General features: G+C 43.3%; 1 protein-coding gene across 1 annotated transcript in view; it reads right to left on the bottom strand.

Annotated features, from left to right (window-relative positions):
• Positions 1–16,173: 16,173 nt before the first annotated feature.
• The window catches only part of ERMN (ermin), a 44,835-nt gene continuing 41,557 nt past the window's right edge, over positions 16,174–19,451 (bottom strand). The window contains exon 2 of the mRNA XM_078683360.1: positions 16,174–17,405. Coding sequence (XP_078539486.1) covers positions 16,939–17,405 — 467 coding nt within the window. The 3' untranslated portion in view covers positions 16,174–16,938. The remainder of the gene's footprint in view (positions 17,406–19,451) is intronic.

Raw genomic sequence — 19,451 nt, 5'->3', positions numbered from 1 at the left:
CTTTCTGAATTTCAGGAGGGAGGATGATGTTTGAAAGAGAAGGGGAGGTTGTTCCTGTCCTTGGCAGCGAGGCAGGAGAATGAACATCTTCCACTGTGGCTTCTGCAGATGCGGTTAGTGTGTGCGAGGGATGCGTAGGACAGGTGTCTGGAGGGTTGGAAAAAGTTGAGGCGTGGTTGGTGTATTCTGGTCCTTGGTCATGAATGGCCTTGAAGGCGTGTGGCAGCATCTTGAAAGGACATATTTTCTGGATAGGTAGCCAGTGAGGGTTCCTGAGGTTGTGGGGAAGTGGGTCCCTTTGAGGAGGTTAAGGATGAGTCTGGCAACAGAGTTCAGTATCGTCTGGAGCAGTGGTCTCCAAACTTTTCTGTACTAGAAACTACTTTTGTTAAATGAAACGCATTGAGTGCTACTAATATTATTAGTTTTGTATAATTTAAATTTTTGTATATGTCTAATCAACCAAGCAAATTAGTTCTAATTTAATAAGCTGAGCTGCACACAGGTGAGCTACTCAGAGGTAGCTGGAGAGCTGCAATAGCTCACGGGCTACTCCGTGGAGTGCCCTGGTCTGGAGTCTCTTCAGGGTTTGGGTGGTGATTCTTGCATAGAGCATGTTGCCGTATTCAAGCCAGCTGGTGACTAGCGCTTGAGGGAAAGCAGGCGGAGGAACTGCATTGATCTGGAGTTTCATGGTGAGTTTGCTGTCTAGGATGATGCCAAGGGTGTGGGTGGGATCTATCGGTGTAGATTTGGGTCAGAGTTCGGAGGGCCACCAGGTGTCATTCCACAGCAATGTGTTTTTCCCAAAAATCTGCATTTCTGTTTTGTCTGTGTTGAGCTTCAGGCAGTTGGTTTTCATCCAGTTGACGGCATTCATCATACAGTTGTGGAAGTTGTTCCTAGTGGCAGAGAGGTCTTCTAAGAGTGAGAGAATGAGCTGGGTGTCCTCTGCATAGGATATACTATTGAAGACATGGGTTCTGATGATGTTGGTCAGGTGTTACATGTAAGTGTTGAACAGGGTGGGGCTGAGGGATCAACCTTGAAGGGCTGCCACAGACGGTGCTCCTGGATTCCAAAGTGAATGGTGCTAGGTGTATTCTCTGGGTTGTCCTATGAGGAAGGATGCAAATCACTTTAGGACCTTTTTCCTGGCTGCCGATGTAGTGAGATATGGTGTTGAATGCTGTTGAGTGGTCGAGGATGTCCAGGGTTGCTGTATCACCTGATCAAGGAGAGTTCTGATGTCATCAGTGGCAAGGATCAGGGCGGTCTTGAACTGTGGTTGGTACGGTCATCGGATTGGGTGGTATCCAGCAGGTTTTTTCTCTCCAGGTGTTTGGTGAGATGGAAGTTGATGGCCTTCTCAACAACTTTGGTGGGGAAGTGAAGCAGCAGAGAGATGGGGGCGGTACTTCTTGAGTTTGCTGGGTTTGGTGAAGGGTTTCTTGAGGAGGGGTCTGATCTCTGTGTGTTTCCATGTATCGAGGAAGAAGGCTGTGATGCTGGATGCATTGAGAATGGAGGTGAGTTTGCCACTGATTTCCTTGCTCCCGAGGTTGAAGAAGTGGTGGGTGCAGGGGTCCCTGGGCACTCTAGAGTAGATGGAGTTTGTGGCTGTGGGGCTGTGAGTGTTGAGCTGTCGCCTTGCGGTGAGTGGGTGGTTGTGGGTGCTGTCAATCGATGTGCTGAGGTTGTGAAGGTTGGGGGTTGGGGTTCAAAGCTACTGTATATGGTAGATATCTTATTGTGGAAGTAGCCCACCAGGCTGTTCCTGGGAAGGGGAGCATATGTTCTTGTTGGCTGACGTGGTAAATAACTCTACAAGAATGCTGCAGAGTTCATTGATATAGTTGGAACTTGCTTGCTTGTGGTCTGCCAAGGCATCTATTTTCGTGTATTATCAGAAGTTGGTGGTAGAATTGGAGGTCGCCGAGGAAGATGTAGTGCTTGGAGTCAATGGGGAGTGGTTCGATGAATTTGGGAATGGCATGGCAGAAGCCAGGGCATGGTCCTCGGGGTCTATAAGTGAGGGTGCCTCTGATAGTAATTTTGCTGTCAGTTTGGACTTGAAAGTTGAAGTGTTCCATGATTGGTGTGGTGTTTTCTGTGGTGGTGCTCTGGATGGTTTCTTTGTGGATGATGGTGATGTCCCCTCTGTGGTGCGATCCCGGTGAATCATGTTGTAGCCGTTGGATGTCACGGTGGCGATGTCAGGGTTCGAGGAGGGGTTTGAGCCAGGTCTCTTTGAAGAAGATTAAAATGCAAATAGAACGGGGATTGAGGCAAAGATATCCTTAGAGGAGTAACCTTTGCCTAGGTAAACAAGGTGCTAGGGACCGGAGATTCAATGCCCCTAAATCTCCTAACATACAGAGTATCGCAAAATTCCATAAACACAATGGGCCAGCACACTATCAGATCAAAGTTTTGCAAACATAACTTAATAAAGTATAAATATGTGTGATTCATGTATCGAAATCAAAGAATGGCAATTCCAGCAGAAGTTGTAGCTCTAAATCCTTTATTAATGACTTCTTTTTTTCAACAAGATAAAAGACCGTAGCCAGGGCGTTTCATCCTTGCGGACTTCTTCAGGGCTGAACAAAAGCACTCTGTCTAAAATTCTTCACTATATTTATCCGCTTTTGTAATTTCTCCTTCTAAAACCTGGAGACGCGTAATTATATCTGATATCTCAAATCTGGGATGGAATCAAAATCTATCCTCCTTTAATGAAGCGAACGTGGATGAAAATCAACCAGTTCCAAGGCAAATATATCTGGCATTTCAAATGGGGCATTCATCAATCCTCCTATGGCAGAGTAAACACGATTAGTAGTCAACCGGTTTATTCTCTATGTTATTTAATATGTAATTCAAATGGTTGTTCAGCCGGCAGGGTAGCGTGGCGTCTGTGTTCGTATGATGAAGATAATTTCGGGGGTAAGGGTGGTGATAATATCCCAGTTTTTGATGGCATGTTTTAAGTGTGATCAGGCGTTGAGCAGGAGGCAGTGAAGAAGTTTTGGGGTGGCCGTGGTCAGTGAGGTGGGTGTGGTGAGACTTTCTGTTATGGTGGGAAGTCCTGAGCAGCAGGTAAAAAGGCAACCGTGGCAGGTAAAAGGTACTACAGTTGATCGAGAAGATGCGATGTAGCAGTTGTTGTTGCATCAGGACTCCAGGGCTTGAGCTCAGCAGCAGGATATCTGCGAGTGGCCAGAAGGCCAAGTTCCTGGTGCTGGGCGGGGTCCAGGGGCAGATGGGCGCAGACAGGTTTGCCTTTGATATGCTCCCCTCTTGATCCGTTGCCCCCAAAAATCTGGAAGAGCTTTTGCTCTGACCTTTTTGTCACTCTCCGTAAAATCTGCAACCAATCCTTACATTGCGGATCAGTGCCAGCTACTTGGAAGCAGGCTCTAATCTCCCCGCTATTAAAAAAACCGTCCTTAAACCCTGAGTGTTTATCCAATTATCGGCCTATCTCTCTCTTGCCATTCCCGGCAAAGATTGCCGAACGTTGGGTAAGCGCCTGTCTCTCCGCCCATCTGGAGCAAAATCAAATCCTGGACGAGTTCCAATTTGGTTTTCGCCCTGCCCACGGGACTGAAACAGCTGTCCTAACAACCATGGAGGACCTTCGTATGCGGGCAGACAGGGGCCAGGCAGTAGCCTTGATCCTACTGGACCTGTCTGCCGCATTTGATACGGTTAACCATGGGATTCTGTTGGAGAGACTCTGTGAGGCTGGGGTGGAGGGCACAGCCTTGCTATGGTTCCACTCCTATCTACGGGACAGGAGGCAGGCTGTGTCCCTCCCCCCTTTTCAATCCACCTTCTCCCCTGTCCCCCACGGGGTCCCCCAGGGCTCCTCCATCAGCCCCATCCTTTTTAACGTGTATCTAAAACCCCTGATCACGTTAATAAAGGCCCATGGACTCAAAACAATTAATTATGCGGATGACACCCAGCTCATCCTCTCCTGGGAGGGAGAAGACTCTATCCCCCTTGCAGCCTTTCATGACTGCTTAAGGGAGACGGCTGGGTGGTTGCATAAGAACTCCTTGCAGTTCAACTCCTCTAAAACGGAGGTGCTGTATTGCGCGGGAAGCCGAATACCTCGCCAGTTCCCCTGCGATTTCTGGCCTCCGGAAACACCTGAAAAACCCTTGCCACTCACGTCAGTCCGCAACCTTGGGGCCATACTGAATAATAAACTGAGCACAGAAACTCAAGTTGCAAAAACTGTGGGAACCTGCTCAGCTCTCCTGCGTTCCCTGCGCAAAATTATGCCACTCCTCCCAGTACAAGCCCGGGAGCAGATAGTCAGGTGCACCATTCTCAGCCGCCTGGACTACTGCAACTCGCTGCTACTTGAGTCCCCAGTTGCTCTACTGGACCGACTCCAAAGAGTTCAGTCGGCCGCAGCCAAGTTAGTTCTTGGTTGGACCAGAAGATCCTCAGCCACAGCGGCCTTAGCCGAGCTACACTGGCTTCCACTCAGGCAACGAGTGGCGTTCAAGACTCTTTGCCTCGTTTTTAAAGCGCTACACGGAGTTGGACCCAAACCTCTGCAGGCCATGTTTACTTGGTATGTCCCCACCAGAACCCTACGCTCTGCCTCTGCCTGCCTGGTAACTGTTCCCAGATACAACAAGGTCAGGATGGGGGGCAGATCTTTCCGAGTCGCAGCGGCTAAGCTGTGGAACACTATGCCTCTCGAAATCCGTCAAATCCCACAACTCCTCCCCTTTCGGAAACATATCAAAACCTGGCTATTCCCTTAAAATCCCTAACCCTTAGTTGCTCCCCTCCGCCAGCCCCCCCTTAGTTTTGAGTATTTGCTAAGCGCCAGGAAACCTGCAAGGTGTCAGCCGCGCTATACAAATGTTTAAATAAAATAAATAAATAAATATGCCTTTGGTGAGCCAGTGACGTACTAGCTGCATGAGTTCACAGGGCTGTCATGATGTGACCTCCATTATGTAGGTCTTGAGAGGTGGGAGGTTCATTGGGAGGAGATGAGGGGGCCTGTGGGAGGCAGATGGTAGAAAAAATGGCAGTAATTAAGCGGGCACCCGGGGTAAACAAACAGGAAATAAACAATACTGAGGCACTGTAATAGCAAACCATGACAATTAGAGAGCTAAATGGTAGACCAAACAACAAAAACACCGGGGAACAACTTCAAGACAAAGCAGACAGAGTCAGCAAAGGGAACAGAACACAGGGACCTGCTCAATGGGGTTATGCTGTGACCTCCATTAAGTATGTTCTGGGAGGTCGGCTCATTTTCTCCTCTCCTAGTTTTTTAAGCTCCGGTGTTTACATTGTGCAGCACCCTTCAAAAGTACTCGCTGAATCCATTGATTGCTTGTCAAGATAGATTACTTACTATTATTGTTTGTGCAACTTTACTGTTCCAATGGGCAGAATGTTTCTCGATTCTCATTTTTGTTACCACAATCAAGGAATTTCAATATGAGAGTTCCATAAACTTCCTGAATACTACACAAGTTGTGCAAGTACCATATCCCCCTGTTTTGTCCTGACGAAAGGTCCGTAGACCCGGCTGGGCCCAGGTGAGCTGAAACATGTCGACTACTTTTGAGAAAGATATTATAATCTGGTAACTCGATTATAAAATATACCCACAAGTTTTAACTATCAGTGCCTACCTCTTTATAATAAATTTTGGTTTGGTGAGACACTGACTTTTAATATCCCTCGTGACTGCTCCAGTTACATTTGTTCAGCTGCTGTCCTAAAATCCCTGGACACTTCTACTCTTACCGGAGGTTGCCTCGGGTGAGGCAGGCATACAGCACGTCTTTTTGACAACCCGATGACTATGCCATAACGCAACAGAAGGGGCGGACAAAAAGATACACCGCAACGTAACATTCTAAGCGTTTATGAGGGTTGTCAATAATAACCAATGGTTATAGTAGATACCAGTGTCCTTTCCTATTTGATTACCTCAGTAGACCACACCAGTGCTGATGGTCAATCTAGGTTCTTCTACGTTAGTGATCAGAACTCCACAGAGGTGGGGCAGATCTTCCCAATTTCAGCTGGGGGGACACGTGTTAGATCTGTCATCCTTCGGGTGGTCTTCCCCAAAACGTTTCCCTGCTTACCTCCTATTTTTGCTTATCTTCTTGTTGACCTTAGGCCTCTGAGCATGATTGGCATATTTAGTGAACTAATTAGTCCCTTGTAAGGTGGTATACCATATACCCAGTGCCTGTAACCTAAATGTTACTAGTGGGCCTGCAGCACTGGTTGTACCACTCACACAAGTAGACTTTCACACCTGTCTCAGGCCTGTCATTACAAGGCCTGTGTGTACGGTTTACAGACACTTCGACTTGTCATTTAAAACTACTTGCCAAGCCTTAAACTTCCCTTTTATTACACATAATGCACCCCTAAGGTAGGCCCTAGGTAGCCCTAAGGGCAGGGTACTGTGAAACTAAACGGTAAGACATGTACTTTTAAGTTTTGCGTTGCAGTAATTTGAGCGGGGATGGCTACGGAGAACCACGCCTCCATGTAGCCTCATGTGATGCTGCTTGCCCCGCCCCCAGCAATGGTGAACCTCACCTTGACGGTCCTCGAGTAAGACGCGGAACTGCCAGAACTGGCGTCCAAAAAATCAGCAGAATACACCAAATGGCGAAAGCTGAAAGAGCCAAAAACACAGAGCTCTCGCTGGCTGTCTTGTTGCTTTGCTGACAGGTTCACCCTGCTGGAGGATAACGTAATTGGATGCCTTGTGTGAATGCAGCTGGGGAGCCATTTGCATCAAGCCGCTTAGCATAGAGCCACGGTAGAGACCCTCACAGGCGTTCACAGGCTCTCTCAATCACAGACCCAGCGGACCTGCCGGCTCCACGTTTCCTAGGACACTAGAGAGGAAAAGAGCTGATGGCACCAGGGTTTTTACTCCTGTAGGAAGACTTCTGGATTTTGAAAACTTAAGCAAAACCCCAATGCCAGGATAGACTGTGGAGAACGACTGGATGGTTTTTCTGGCTGTATGCGGAGGAAACTGAGGAGGCACTCAGGACAAGAGGTATGGAGTAGCAAAAGGCGAAGATAGAAGGAGGTGGGAGGCACTAGATCCATGATACATAATTAGATGTGGATACCCCCTGGATTTCTTTTTTGTGGAGACCTGGGAACAGTGTGTGCAGTTAGGAGATACCTGGACAGATTTATGGGGAAATAAAAGGGCTGGAAAAAAAAATGGGCAACCACCTGAAACACTCTAGCGCAGACGCCGAAGTGGATTCTGTAGCTGGGCTGAAAGCCAAAACTAGTTTAGCCCAGGCAAAGGCAACCGCACGAATAGCTAGAAAGGAACATACCATCAACCCTCAGCTCTGATGCCAGCTTCGAAAGTTCAGAAGAGGAGGCACCCCTTTCTATGTCCTTGGAAAGCACGATTAGTTGTCAACCGGTTTATTCTCTATGTTATTTATTATGTAATTCTAATGGTAGTTCAGCCGGCAGGGTAGCGTGGCGTCCGTGTTCGTATGATGAAGATAATTTCGGGGGTGAGGGTGGTGATGATGTCCCAGTTTTTGATGGCATGTTTTAAGTGTGATCAGGCGTTGAGCAGGAGGCAGTGAAGAAGTTTTTGGGTGGTCGTGGTCAGTGAGGTGGGTGTGGTGAGACTTTCTGTTATGGTGGGAAGTCCTGAGCAGCAGGCAAAAAGGAAACCGTGGCAGGTAAAAGGTACTACAGTTGATCGAGAAGATGCGATGTAGCAGTTGTTGTTGCATCAGGACTCCAGGGCTTGGAGCTCAGCAGCAGGATATCTGCGGGTGGCCAGAAGGCCAAGTTCCTGGTGCTGGGCGGGGTCCTGGGGCAGATGGGCGCAGACAGGTTTGCCTTTGATATGCCTTTGGTGAGCCAGTGACATACTAGCTGCATGAGTTCACAGGGCTGTCATGATGTGACCTCCATTATGTAGGTCTTGAGAGGTGGGAGGGTCATTGGGAGGAGATGAGGGGGCCCGTGGGAGGTAGAAGGTAGAAAAAATGGCAGTAATTAAGCGGGCACCGGGGGTAAACAAACAGGAAATAAACAAGACTGAGGCACTGTAATAGCAAACCATGACAATTAGATAGCTAAATGGTAGACCAAACAACAAAAACACCGGGGAACAACTTCAAGACAAAGCAGACAGAGTCAGCAAAGGGAACAGAACACAGGGACCTGCTCAATGGGGTTATGCTGTGACCTCCATTAAGTATGTTCTGGGAGGTCGGCCATCTAAAATTGTTGAGGTGGTCCATTTCATACAGGGCATGGACTTTAGGGTGTAACACAGACCTGGAGTAGACCACACCAGTGCTGATGGTCTATCTAGGTTCTTCTACCTTAGTGATCAGAACTCCACAGAGGTGGGGCAGATCTTCCCAATTTCAGCTGGGAGGACACGTGTTAGATCTGTCATCCTTCGGGTGGTCTTCCCCAAAACTTTTCCCTGCTTACCTCCTATTTTTGCTGTATCTTCTTGTTGACCTTAGGCCTCTGAGCATGATTGGCATATTTAGTGAACTAATTAGTCCCTTATAAAGTGGTATACCATATACCCAGTGCCTGTAACCTAAATGTTACTAGTGGGCCTGCAGCACTGGTTGTGCCACTCACACAAGTAGACTTTCACACCTGTCTCAGGCCTGTCATTACTAGGCCTGTGTGTAAGGTTTACAGACACTTCGACTTGTCATTTAAAACTACTTGCCAAGCCTTAAACTTCCCTTTTATTACACATAATGCACCCCTAAGGGCAGGGTACTGTGAAACTAAATGGTAAGACATGTACTTTTAAGTTTTGCGTTGCAGTAATTTGAGCGGGGATGGCTACGGAGAACCACGCCTCCATGTAGCCTCATGTGACGCTGCTTGCCCCGCCCCCAGCAATGGTGAACCTCACCTTGGCGGTCCTCGAGTAAGATGCGGAACTGCCAGAACTGCCGTCAAAAAAATCAGCAGAAAACACCGAATGGCGAAAGCTGAAAGAGCCGAAAACACAGAGCTCTCGCTGGCTGTCTTGTTGCTTTGCTGATGGGTTCACCCTGCTGGAGGATAACGTAATTGGATGTCTTGTGTGAATGCAGCTGGGGAACCATTTGCATCAAGCCGCTTTGCATAGAGCCACTGTAGAGACCCTCACAGGCGTTCCCAGGCTCTATCAATCACAGACCCAGCGGACCTGCCGGCTCCACTTTTCCTAGGACACTGGAGAGGAAAAGAGCTGATGGCACCTGGGTTTTTACTCCTGTAGGAAGACTTCTGGATTTTGAAAACTTAAGCAAAACCCCAATGCCAGGATAGACTGTGGAGAACGACTGGATGGTTTTTCTGGCTGTATGCGGAGGAAACTGAGGAGGCACTCAGGACGAGAGGTATGGAGTAGCAAAAGGCGAAGGTAGAAGGAGGTGGGAGGCACTCGATCCATGATACATAATTAGATGTGGATACCCCCCTGGATTTCTTTTTTGTGGAGACCTGGGAACAGTGTGTGCAGTCAGGAGGTACCTGGACAGATTGATGGGGAAATAAAATGGCTGAAAAAAAAATGGGCAAACACCTGAAACACTCTAGCGCAGTCGCCGAAGTGGATTCTGTAGCTGGGCTGAAAGCCAAAACCAGTTTAGCCCAGGCAAAGGCAACCGCACTAATAGCTAGAAAGGAACATACCATCAACCCTCAGCTCTGATGCCAGCTTGAAAGATTAGAAGAGGAGGCACCCCTTTCTATGTCCTTGGAATCGATAGAAGATGAGATTATTTTTGCACCAAATCTGATGGAGGTTCCAGTATCATAGGCTAAACAACAGCAAGACACCCCAATAGTCGATGGTCACAAAAAGGAGTTAAAAGGTACAAAGGAATTTCCTCTTTTCTTGAAAAAAGCTTTCTTACCACCTCCTTCCCCCAGATTAACCAATAAAATATCAAAATTTGCCACCAGGGACATTAGGTGATTTATCAATATGTCTTGTATAGGACCTGATGACATCACAAGGCTAGCCCAATCCCAGTCTCAACTCCGACCTCAGTCTTAGTCTGAGTCTCAACTTTTGATAGGGGGGATACCGCCAGGCGATGTCTCACTGGAAACGGGAAATTCATTTGCTAAAAATTCGAACCAGGCTGGGATAGCATCACAAATTAACTGCAGCAACAGAGCAGAAGCACCCTTTACGTATCAGATGAATATAAGAGACATGCTGAACCTTATTCTGGAAGACGTTCGGGAAATGAAAAAATCACAACAACTCGAGATTGCCTTTCTACATCAATGACTAGGCAAAATAGAAGAGGTCTCCCAATCAAAGTACAGGAAGCTGAAACCAGAATCTCACTGCTTGAAGACCAAATGAATGAGATGCTCAGGAAGGTGAACAAAGCAGCTAAAAACAAAAGCCTTCTGTAGAACAAGCTAAAGGACCTCGAGAGCCATTCTCGGAGGTCGAACCTTCGAATAGTGAGGGTCCCCAAAAGAATTGAAGGAACTCAAACCCTGCATTGGGTCAACATGTTTATTAAACAGAAAATTATTCCCAAATTCGAAGGAGACTTAAGTATCACCAGGGCGCATCGAGTTCCCGCTCACCCCTTCTCAAACTCAACAATACCACAAACAAATATGTTGAACTTTGCAGACTTTCGTGTTAAGGAGCATATCTTAACAAAGGCAATTCAGCAGAGACAATTTGCTGTAAATGAAACCTCTAAATCCCGAATATTTTCTGACCTGACAGCGGTGGCTGTTCGCAGACAAAAATAACTTGTTCAGATGCTTTATTTATTTAAAGCTCAGGCTGCCTAAGCATCTATTGCACAACATTCAAAGCTGCAGGTTTTGATTAAGGGTAAGTTCCATCTTTTCTCAAATTCTTTTCTCTATTCTACGGAGACCCAGGCGCTAGTGAAAGAAATTTTGGCTGGGTCTAGAATCTGATCTAAATATTAAAGAAAGTTTTGAGACCTCATTTGCTGGTGGCAGCAGGGTCACCTAGGGTGTAGTACCATGACACCCAGGAGGTCAGTAGGATGGGTTGAAATGTGGCTAGCTTGGCTAGTGGGGTTCATTCCACATTTCTGTGGGTGTTTTTTTTTTGGTGTGGGGATCAGTAGCAAGAAAAAGAGCAGTAAAAGGAACAGATAGTGGTATACACAGCTACTCGTTTTTTGAGCAACCAAGAAGTTTATTTAAGAAATAGAATCAGAAATTGCTAGTTAATGTAAGATTCTGTCAGTCAATGCCAATGGAATGCTTAATAAGCAAACAAATGGCAGGCTCATTAGGTGGTTTACACAGTTTAATCCCCACGTCTTGTTTTTCCCAGAGACAAGACTAAAAAACGAACATACCCAAATGATATTTACCTCGGGCATTTTCGGACGCCTTTTTTGCGTCAGCGGGCCTGGCTATGAGAGGGGTCGCTATTTTTTTTCTAAGAATCTGCCATTGGAATTCGAACAAATTCAACGGGTTCCACAGGGGAAATGGTTATGCGTACTAGCAAAATTGAAGGGGAGGATCCTAAATTTTATAAACTACTATGGCCCAGTCACGGATGATGCCTCAGGCTTGGTCAAAATGAATAAACTTCTGAGGGGGGCCCCCGGGCAAATCATTTCAGTGGGAATTTTAACTATATACAGGATCTAAAGAAGGACACCTCAAATAAAAATAAGAAACAACTGAAACAAAATACTATTTTTTTTTCTAGGTTAAAGGGCTCATGCCCAGAGGATCCGGTCACGTCCACATCAATTGGATAAGGCTAGAAAGGCCCTGTGAGACTTATTATTTATTTTAGAAGAGATCTGTAGTTCCTGATCCTATCAACAAAAAGTCTATGAGGATAGCCAGCTGGTCGGCAAACTACTGGCCAGCTCCACAAAAACCAAACAAGAAGCAGCCCTTGTTTTGAAGGTCACCGACCCCAAGACCGGAATAGAAGTAACTAATAGTGAAGAGATTCCACAGATTTTTTTAGAACACTTCCAGCAACTCTACACTACTGAGTACTTGGTGGGGGAGGGGACGATAAACGAGTATTTTGATAATGTAAATATTCCCAGACTAGCCGATTTTCGGATTGACCAGTTAAAATCACATATAGAAACTGCTGAGATTTCGGCAGCTATTGAATCAACGGCTGGGGATAAAGCGGGTGGGGAAGATGGGTTCCCAATAGAATTTTACAAGACTTTTTCAAAAGAATTTATTCCACCCATGAAAAACTTTTTAATCATATCAAAAACGGTGGCCAGGTTCCTTCAGTTTTTAAAGAGGCAATTGTTGTTTGCTTCGTAAAAAAGGATAAGAACCCGAAGGACGTCAATTCATATAGGCCCATTAGCCTCCTCAAGTCAGACTACAAGATTTTAATGAAGGTGTGGGCTGAGCGTTTTTTATTGGCTGCACAGGAAACAATTCATAAAGACCAGGTTTTATAGCAGGAAGATCCATGGTAGCCAATACGGAATTTTTATTACAGACTCTGGATAATTATAACACCATCTCTATCCCCGCCTGTATAATGATGGTCGATGCGGAGAAAGCATTTGATCTGGTGAATTGGAACACTCTGTTTTTCAACCTTGATCAATCTAGTTTCCCCCCCAGGTTATTGCAATGTTACGTAATGTTTTTCAGGGGGCACAAGCCCAGGTGGCAATCAATACGAAATGGGCATGTACGGTAAAGATATATCAGGGGACAAGACAAGGATGCTGGCGCTCCCCTTTGCTTTTTACCTTTTTTATAGAACCTCTAGCTATTAGAATGCACGACAATGCCAGAATTAAGGCCCCTATCCAGGGTATGGCAAATTAAAACTTTTTGCGGATGATATTATTTTATATTTTAAGCCCAATAATTATAATTTGGAAGTGGTGTTGAGGGAATACAGTAAATTTGAATTATTCGGGGGATATAACATAAATTCAAACAAAACTGAAGTTCTTGTTTTGATTCAGATATGAACTTTCTTCCACCTTGTCTCAGGGTGCAAGCCGCAAAGCCAGACCTAATTAGATATTTGGGGATATTTGTGTCCAACCAATATTAACAGCTATACAACCTGAATTATGTAAGAACGCAAGAAAAAATAAAGAAATTATTAGAGCAGTGGCTTTTACTCCTTTTGACCTTGGTGGGATGGGTATCACTCATCAAGATGGAAATACTTCCGTTACTCATTTTTCTATTTATAAATGTACCTATTAAAATAAATATGCTTTTTTAAAAAGAAATGTAAACCCTTATAGACAGTTTGTTTGCAGAAAAATAGTCCCAGGGGTTAAGCTCACATCACTACAATTAAAGATTGAACAAGGAGGTCTGGCTTTACGCCATTTAAGAACTTATTACGATGCCGCTTTTTTGGATTTACTAGCAGGCTTATGAGGCTCAAACAGTGTTAAAGATAACTTCTTTGTGGACAAAATGGTGCAGGAAACAGGCTCTCAGATCTTAATATTTTTAAAAATCTTCAAATTTCTGAAAAAAACAAGATATAAGACATTGAAGGACTATTCTTTTAGACTTCAGTCTTTTTTTAAAGTGACTGGTTCCTGTGAGTTACAGTATTTGAAATTGATGGAATTAGCCCACTTGGGAAACTGGGAAGGCTGTGAGTTTGGGGAGCTAAGAGATTTTTCAATCCAAACTAGGGTGATCTCTTGGCAGGAGGTGCTTCTGAGGGATGGGAGTCAGAGGAAGCCTGCCTTTTTTGAATATTTACAAATTGTTCATTTCATAAAACAATTTAAGGGTATTTTTGACACACCAAACAAACTTGTGAAAGCTCTTTTCTGGGCCAAATTAAGTGGCGTAGGGAACTAATATTGTTTGTTACGAAATCAGGGACAACTTCCATTGATAGAGAACCATTTGGAAAAGGTGGCCCGCGAAACATAATGTACTTTTTCTATTTCCGAATGGGAAGCCCTATGTCATCGAGGAAGTAAGTCTGTGAGAGCAGCCAATTTGAAAAGAATGGCCTTCCTATCCCAGTGGCTGGCCTACCTTACTCCAAATGCACTCAAGAAAAGGTATCTGGATGCCGAAGATAGGTGCTTCCAATGCCATATTTTCTCTAAATGTCCTAGGTTGGAGCCTTTTCGGGAGGCAATTTTCTCTGCCCTAAACCGGGCATTTGAGAAGAGGATATTGCAGGAGGCCGAAGTTACCCTGTTTGGAATTTGTAGAGATAGAACAATTTTAACGGAAGCCAAAGCAACTTTTCTATATATTACTTGCTTAGTAGCCTGTTCCTTAATCCTACAAAATTTGAGGACTAGGGATGTTCCCACCTATGACAAATGGCTGAACAAAATGAAAAGGACGCAGGCTTTTGAAGACGCTTACGTGAGGCGGTGGGAGCTTCCAGGAAATTCATTAAGAATTGGAAGTTTTTAAGCGACGTGGAAAACTTGTTAGAGGGATAGAATTATTCGGAATTTAGAATCTAACCGTTGGTCTAGTATTCTTATAATGTTTGGAGGAATTTGAAATATGTTCTGTCAAGCACTTTAGCACTTTAATATTGCAATTGTTTGCATCTTTGCACTAGCACCTGCACTTTTTTTGCACTTTTGCTCTCTGGTATCATATAAACCTTCAATTACTCCGTTTTAGATACTTCCGATAGCCATGTATTAAAAAAGGATCTACTGTGCCATTGTTTGTAACCAAGAAAGATGAAGTCATCGATTTTGTGCTGATTAATGTTGAATGTTTGCTCATATGTTATATATATTGCTCTTATTGCTCTGCTCAATAAAAAATATTTAAAAAAAAAAGTTTTGCATGTCCTGGTAGTGACAAACAGCAAAAAAAAAAATCTGCTACTCTGAGGCCTACTCTCACAGGCTATCATTGAGAATTCCTTAAAGCACTTTAAAGCTGTAATTCCTGATTAGAAAGGAGTAGCTGCATCATGTTTCATGTCTTTCAAATGGTAATGATAAATCCTTTTTACTGGTAAAGTTGGATATAACATTACTATTTTAGAAATGTCACTTTAGAATGTAAGAAAGACATAAAACAAGAATGTACTGCTTTCCTTATACTCTTCTCATTTCCATTTTTATTCAAATTGAATGATTGCCTGCAAACTGGTTCTGTGCTCTAGCCCGAGGCTATGTGATTAGATGTCCAAAAGACATGCGCTTTACATGCCCAACAGTCGCACTGCATGATTCAGGATTTACTCCTCGCAATGAACAAATGTACATATTAAGCTCCACATTCAATCCAAAGTGTGAACCAATCTCTTAACAAATTTTATCAATGGCTTGTACCAGAATTAATCCATGAATTCACAGTCACGATGAAGACAGCATGATTCCACAGTTGCTCTTTATTTCATGTTTTTCAAATGCCTTCTGTGTGCCCATCCGGGCTTCAACAGTGGCACATAAAATGAAGAAGTTCATTCTGAATGGCCTTGTGTATTTGCACCCAATACATTTTGATCTTTAGCCAAACCATCTAAGCCATCTGCCTAATACAAACCATCGGCTTATAAACCTCTGTGAAGTATGTTTGTGGTATTTCATTGTGCTACTGTGTTTGTTGAACAAATACTTTACACATTGTCTCCTTAGATAAGCCTGGTTGCCTGTGCTAAGCTACCAGAGGGTGACACAGGTTATCTTTTAGTCTGTAACTAGCATACCCTGAGTAGGATTGTGGTCCTTACTTGGGCAGGATGCTTACCTCTGCCAACTAGAGAAACAATTTCCAATAACAAATAATGTTTAATTTAGAATTATGCATATTTATTGGAGCAGCCAGTATGATTTAACCATGAGTGGTAGCCTTTGTTTACTCACTGAAGGAAGATAAGGAGCTGTTAAAATTAAAATAAAATTTGATAGCGGGATAATGGGGCTCCATAACAGGCCTCCACAGGACTGTGGCAAGGAAGTGAAAAATTATTTTAAATGGCACTATAGTTTGCTAGCAGTTCATTTAATAGTTCAATCTCAATCGAAATGCTACACAAATCAGACTTTCCCTCCTTGTATGTTCATATATTGAAATGGCAAATCACCAAGAGCATTTCTATCATATTTCATTAACTACATATCAAAATAGAAGAATGCAGGAGACATTCAACAAAAAATATTCAATTTATAATGCTTTATTGCATTACATTATTACCACTGCTACTATAATCTGTAGTAACAATTACATCCTGCTAATAAATCACATTACAGTATTTGGTTATAAACGTGTTGCATTTTTTTATGTTTCATTTCTGCTACAACTTGTTGATACAGCTGAACAGTTTTGACAAACCTGCATTATATGAGCCTGCTATTGTCACAGCGTTATGTCATTACAATTCTGAAATGCTGACATAGCGATGCAATGCAAAGCTAATTCCAAAGCTACATGTGAGGCAGCCATAATGATCAAGCATACCGAAAAATGCTTGGTTGTTACTTATGTATAGAACTAAAGAGACAGGTAAAACAGATATTGAAAAGAAGGTGAGACCAGCTTACCAAAATGTTTGACCAGTGATAGGGTGTGGTTCCTAAATACTGAGTAGGGAATATCGTTGGAGCTTAATATCATAGACAGAATATTGAGGGGAAAAATACCGAAAGGCAAGTAGGCATAGATTTTTGATTCCTATATGTGTATGTATACTTTTATATGAAGTTAAGAATAGTAAATCTATATTTCCTGTATATGCACTTACCTTTTGATATTTCTTCTGTCAATATTTTACCTACAATATTATGATACCACGATATTCTCAAGCTTGAAATGCCATTGTACAATCAGTAACGGTAACCACTGTACAAAGGACCATTGCATATGGTAAAGTAATGTTTCTAGAATGACAAATTGAAGCTATCCAATTGAAAATTCCACTTCAGTTTATAAAGTCATCATTGACTCAAATTCATCAATTCTTTGTTTGGTGTTTCCTTTCCTGATTTTTCGGTATGATACTGTATCATATTTAGAGTAATTGTGTTTAGAAATTTCAAGCTTCAATTCCAGACCTGGCTGCCCCTTGGGTGAACCAGAGAGGGAACCAGAAGTGGGACTGTTGGGAGGAGTTTCCTCTGCATCACTTTCCTGGTCATAGAAGCACGACTCTGCCTCGTTTCCGTTGTCACTTCCGATAGTCGGTGTGTTTTCACTGACTTCATCTACTTCACGCTCTTCATCAGTTTTTGCAGGATGAATGTCATTGTCAGTTCCTGGTTCCTGTAATTCCATTTCTTTCAAGTCATTAATTGTATTATCAGTTTCTTTCATTTGTTTTTCTAGCTGTGTTTCTTCTTTAGTAGCCACTTCACAGTCATTGGCATTTTCAGATGTCTTCTCAGGGCCAGTTTCTAAAAGTAGAAAGAGTTCACAACTAAAATGCTTTATAATTTCAGTGACATTTTCTTAACTTACAGTGCATTTCAAAACTAATGATTTGTATTGATAGCCACAAGAAATTAAGTGGTGTCTCTGAGGTTTAAAGGAGCAAGACCCTGGTAAGTCACTGTATAAGTATATCCAGTGACCTAGCATGCCTGTATTGTATTTATGCTATTGACTGCATACCCAAAGAAGGAGTAAGGATTGGATGCTTCCCCATCACTTTCTAAATCTGAGGCAGCATCAAATTCCATGGGTGTTGCGTTGTAAAACTCACTGCAACACCCATGGAATGCTTCCCGGGCATAGAGTTATGCCATGCAACAATTTGTGATGTGCCACCTTTTTCATCCTTTATAAGGCCACCCAAAGCCACAAACGGTGGCTTTGTGTGGCTTAAAAAATGTTTCTGAGAGTTCTGTGTCACGCATGCACCACTTCACGTGATGCAGAATTGATGCAGGGCTCTCGCAAATAAGCCCCAAAGTCTCATAAAACTTTCTACGGCAATATCAGGACTGGGGGTGCCAGAAGGGGGGTCAAGAGTTGTTAAGTGAGCCCAGTTCAAGGAAGGGAAGAGAAAAAGAAATGATGAAAACATCTAAAAAGAACAACTAAAGCTGTAAATAGAGTGAATGGGAGAAGAAAGATAATGGGATATGATTATCAGAAAAATTAAAAATGATGGTAGATAGAAAAAGGAAAAGAAAAGGGAACGGAAGGAAAATTCTAAACAGCAAATGGGTAGAAGTATGGAAAGTTAGATTGAGGGGTGAAAGAATTAGTGAATGATTGTAAGGAAGAGCAGGTGATGGTTGTCCCTCCCTATTTAGGGCAGAGTAACCATCACAAGATTTCTCTGCCCAGGACTGCACTGCAATGCGTGGGGATCCCATTCAGGGAATAAAGAAAAAACACTCAACATGCTGGGAAAAAGGCACTGCTCTTCAAGACCACTGATGCTTTTGTTTTCAATAAACAAATGCCCCTTTTGAACGTTTCTTTCTTGAAAACAAAAAAAACATTTGCTAAGCATGAGCAACAAACACGGCATCTACTCTGCTTAGTGCGAAACTCTAAGGACATCTTTCGGAATTTGACATAGGGATCACGGTCATGACCTCTCCTGACTGGTGGGACAATGGGATTTATGCTATTTTGAAAAGGATCTTGTGAGTTCATTACCTGCCTTGAAGAACAATGGGAGATACAGTCATCAATCAATGAAATTATTCAGCATTGTTTCTTAATTTTTAAATTTGTAAGTAGAATATGATACTGAGTCACACTACTTTAAAACAAAAAATGTAAATGCCAATTTCACTGCAAACGAACGCAAAGGAAATTATAGGAAAGACTCGTAAATGTATAATGTTAAAGATGTTAGAATTTCCTCAGAGAATCAATTAAAGGTTATAAGGAAGAGCAAGTGGAATGTGTAGAAAAGTGTGTAAGGAAAAATAGATCGGACTTTGAAAGGATGAATCGATGAATCAATAAAGGAAATGGTCATTAGATGGATGTAATGATGAAGGATGGATGGAAACGGAAAGGGTGGGCAAATGAGTGAAAGGATGGATGAATGAGTCACTGGTCTGATGAATGGATATAATACCAATAGATTGTCAGAATAATGAAAGGATGGGGTGATGATCAAAGATTGGATGAATGGAAGGGTGGGACAATGAATGGATAGATACGATGACGAACAGGTGAAGAGATATAATCTATGAGGGGTTGGGCTTACTTGCTTCACATACTCACTGTCATTAAAGATTTGGGGGCTGATTTACAAGCTCCTTGTGCCACCTGTGTGTTACTTTTAATATGGGAAAAAGTGATGTACCAGCAGTGCAAGGGGCTTGTAAATAAGACCTTTGTTCAAAGTGGGGGATAGTTTACTTTTAAGGCTACTCCTTTGATCATAGAGTCCATTTACAAGGACCCTTTTTTGTTCCAGCAACAGACTGAGTGGAGGAAGCAGCAAATGTCCACTGCCTACAGTGCCTGTAAAG

Source organism: Lissotriton helveticus, chromosome 3_1 (genome assembly GCF_964261635.1).
Source record: "Lissotriton helveticus chromosome 3_1, aLisHel1.1, whole genome shotgun sequence".
Classification (NCBI taxonomy): domain Eukaryota; kingdom Metazoa; phylum Chordata; class Amphibia; order Caudata; family Salamandridae; genus Lissotriton; species Lissotriton helveticus.
The sequence above is the reverse complement of the archived record's forward strand: the minus strand, read 5'-3'. Positions and strand labels throughout refer to the sequence as shown.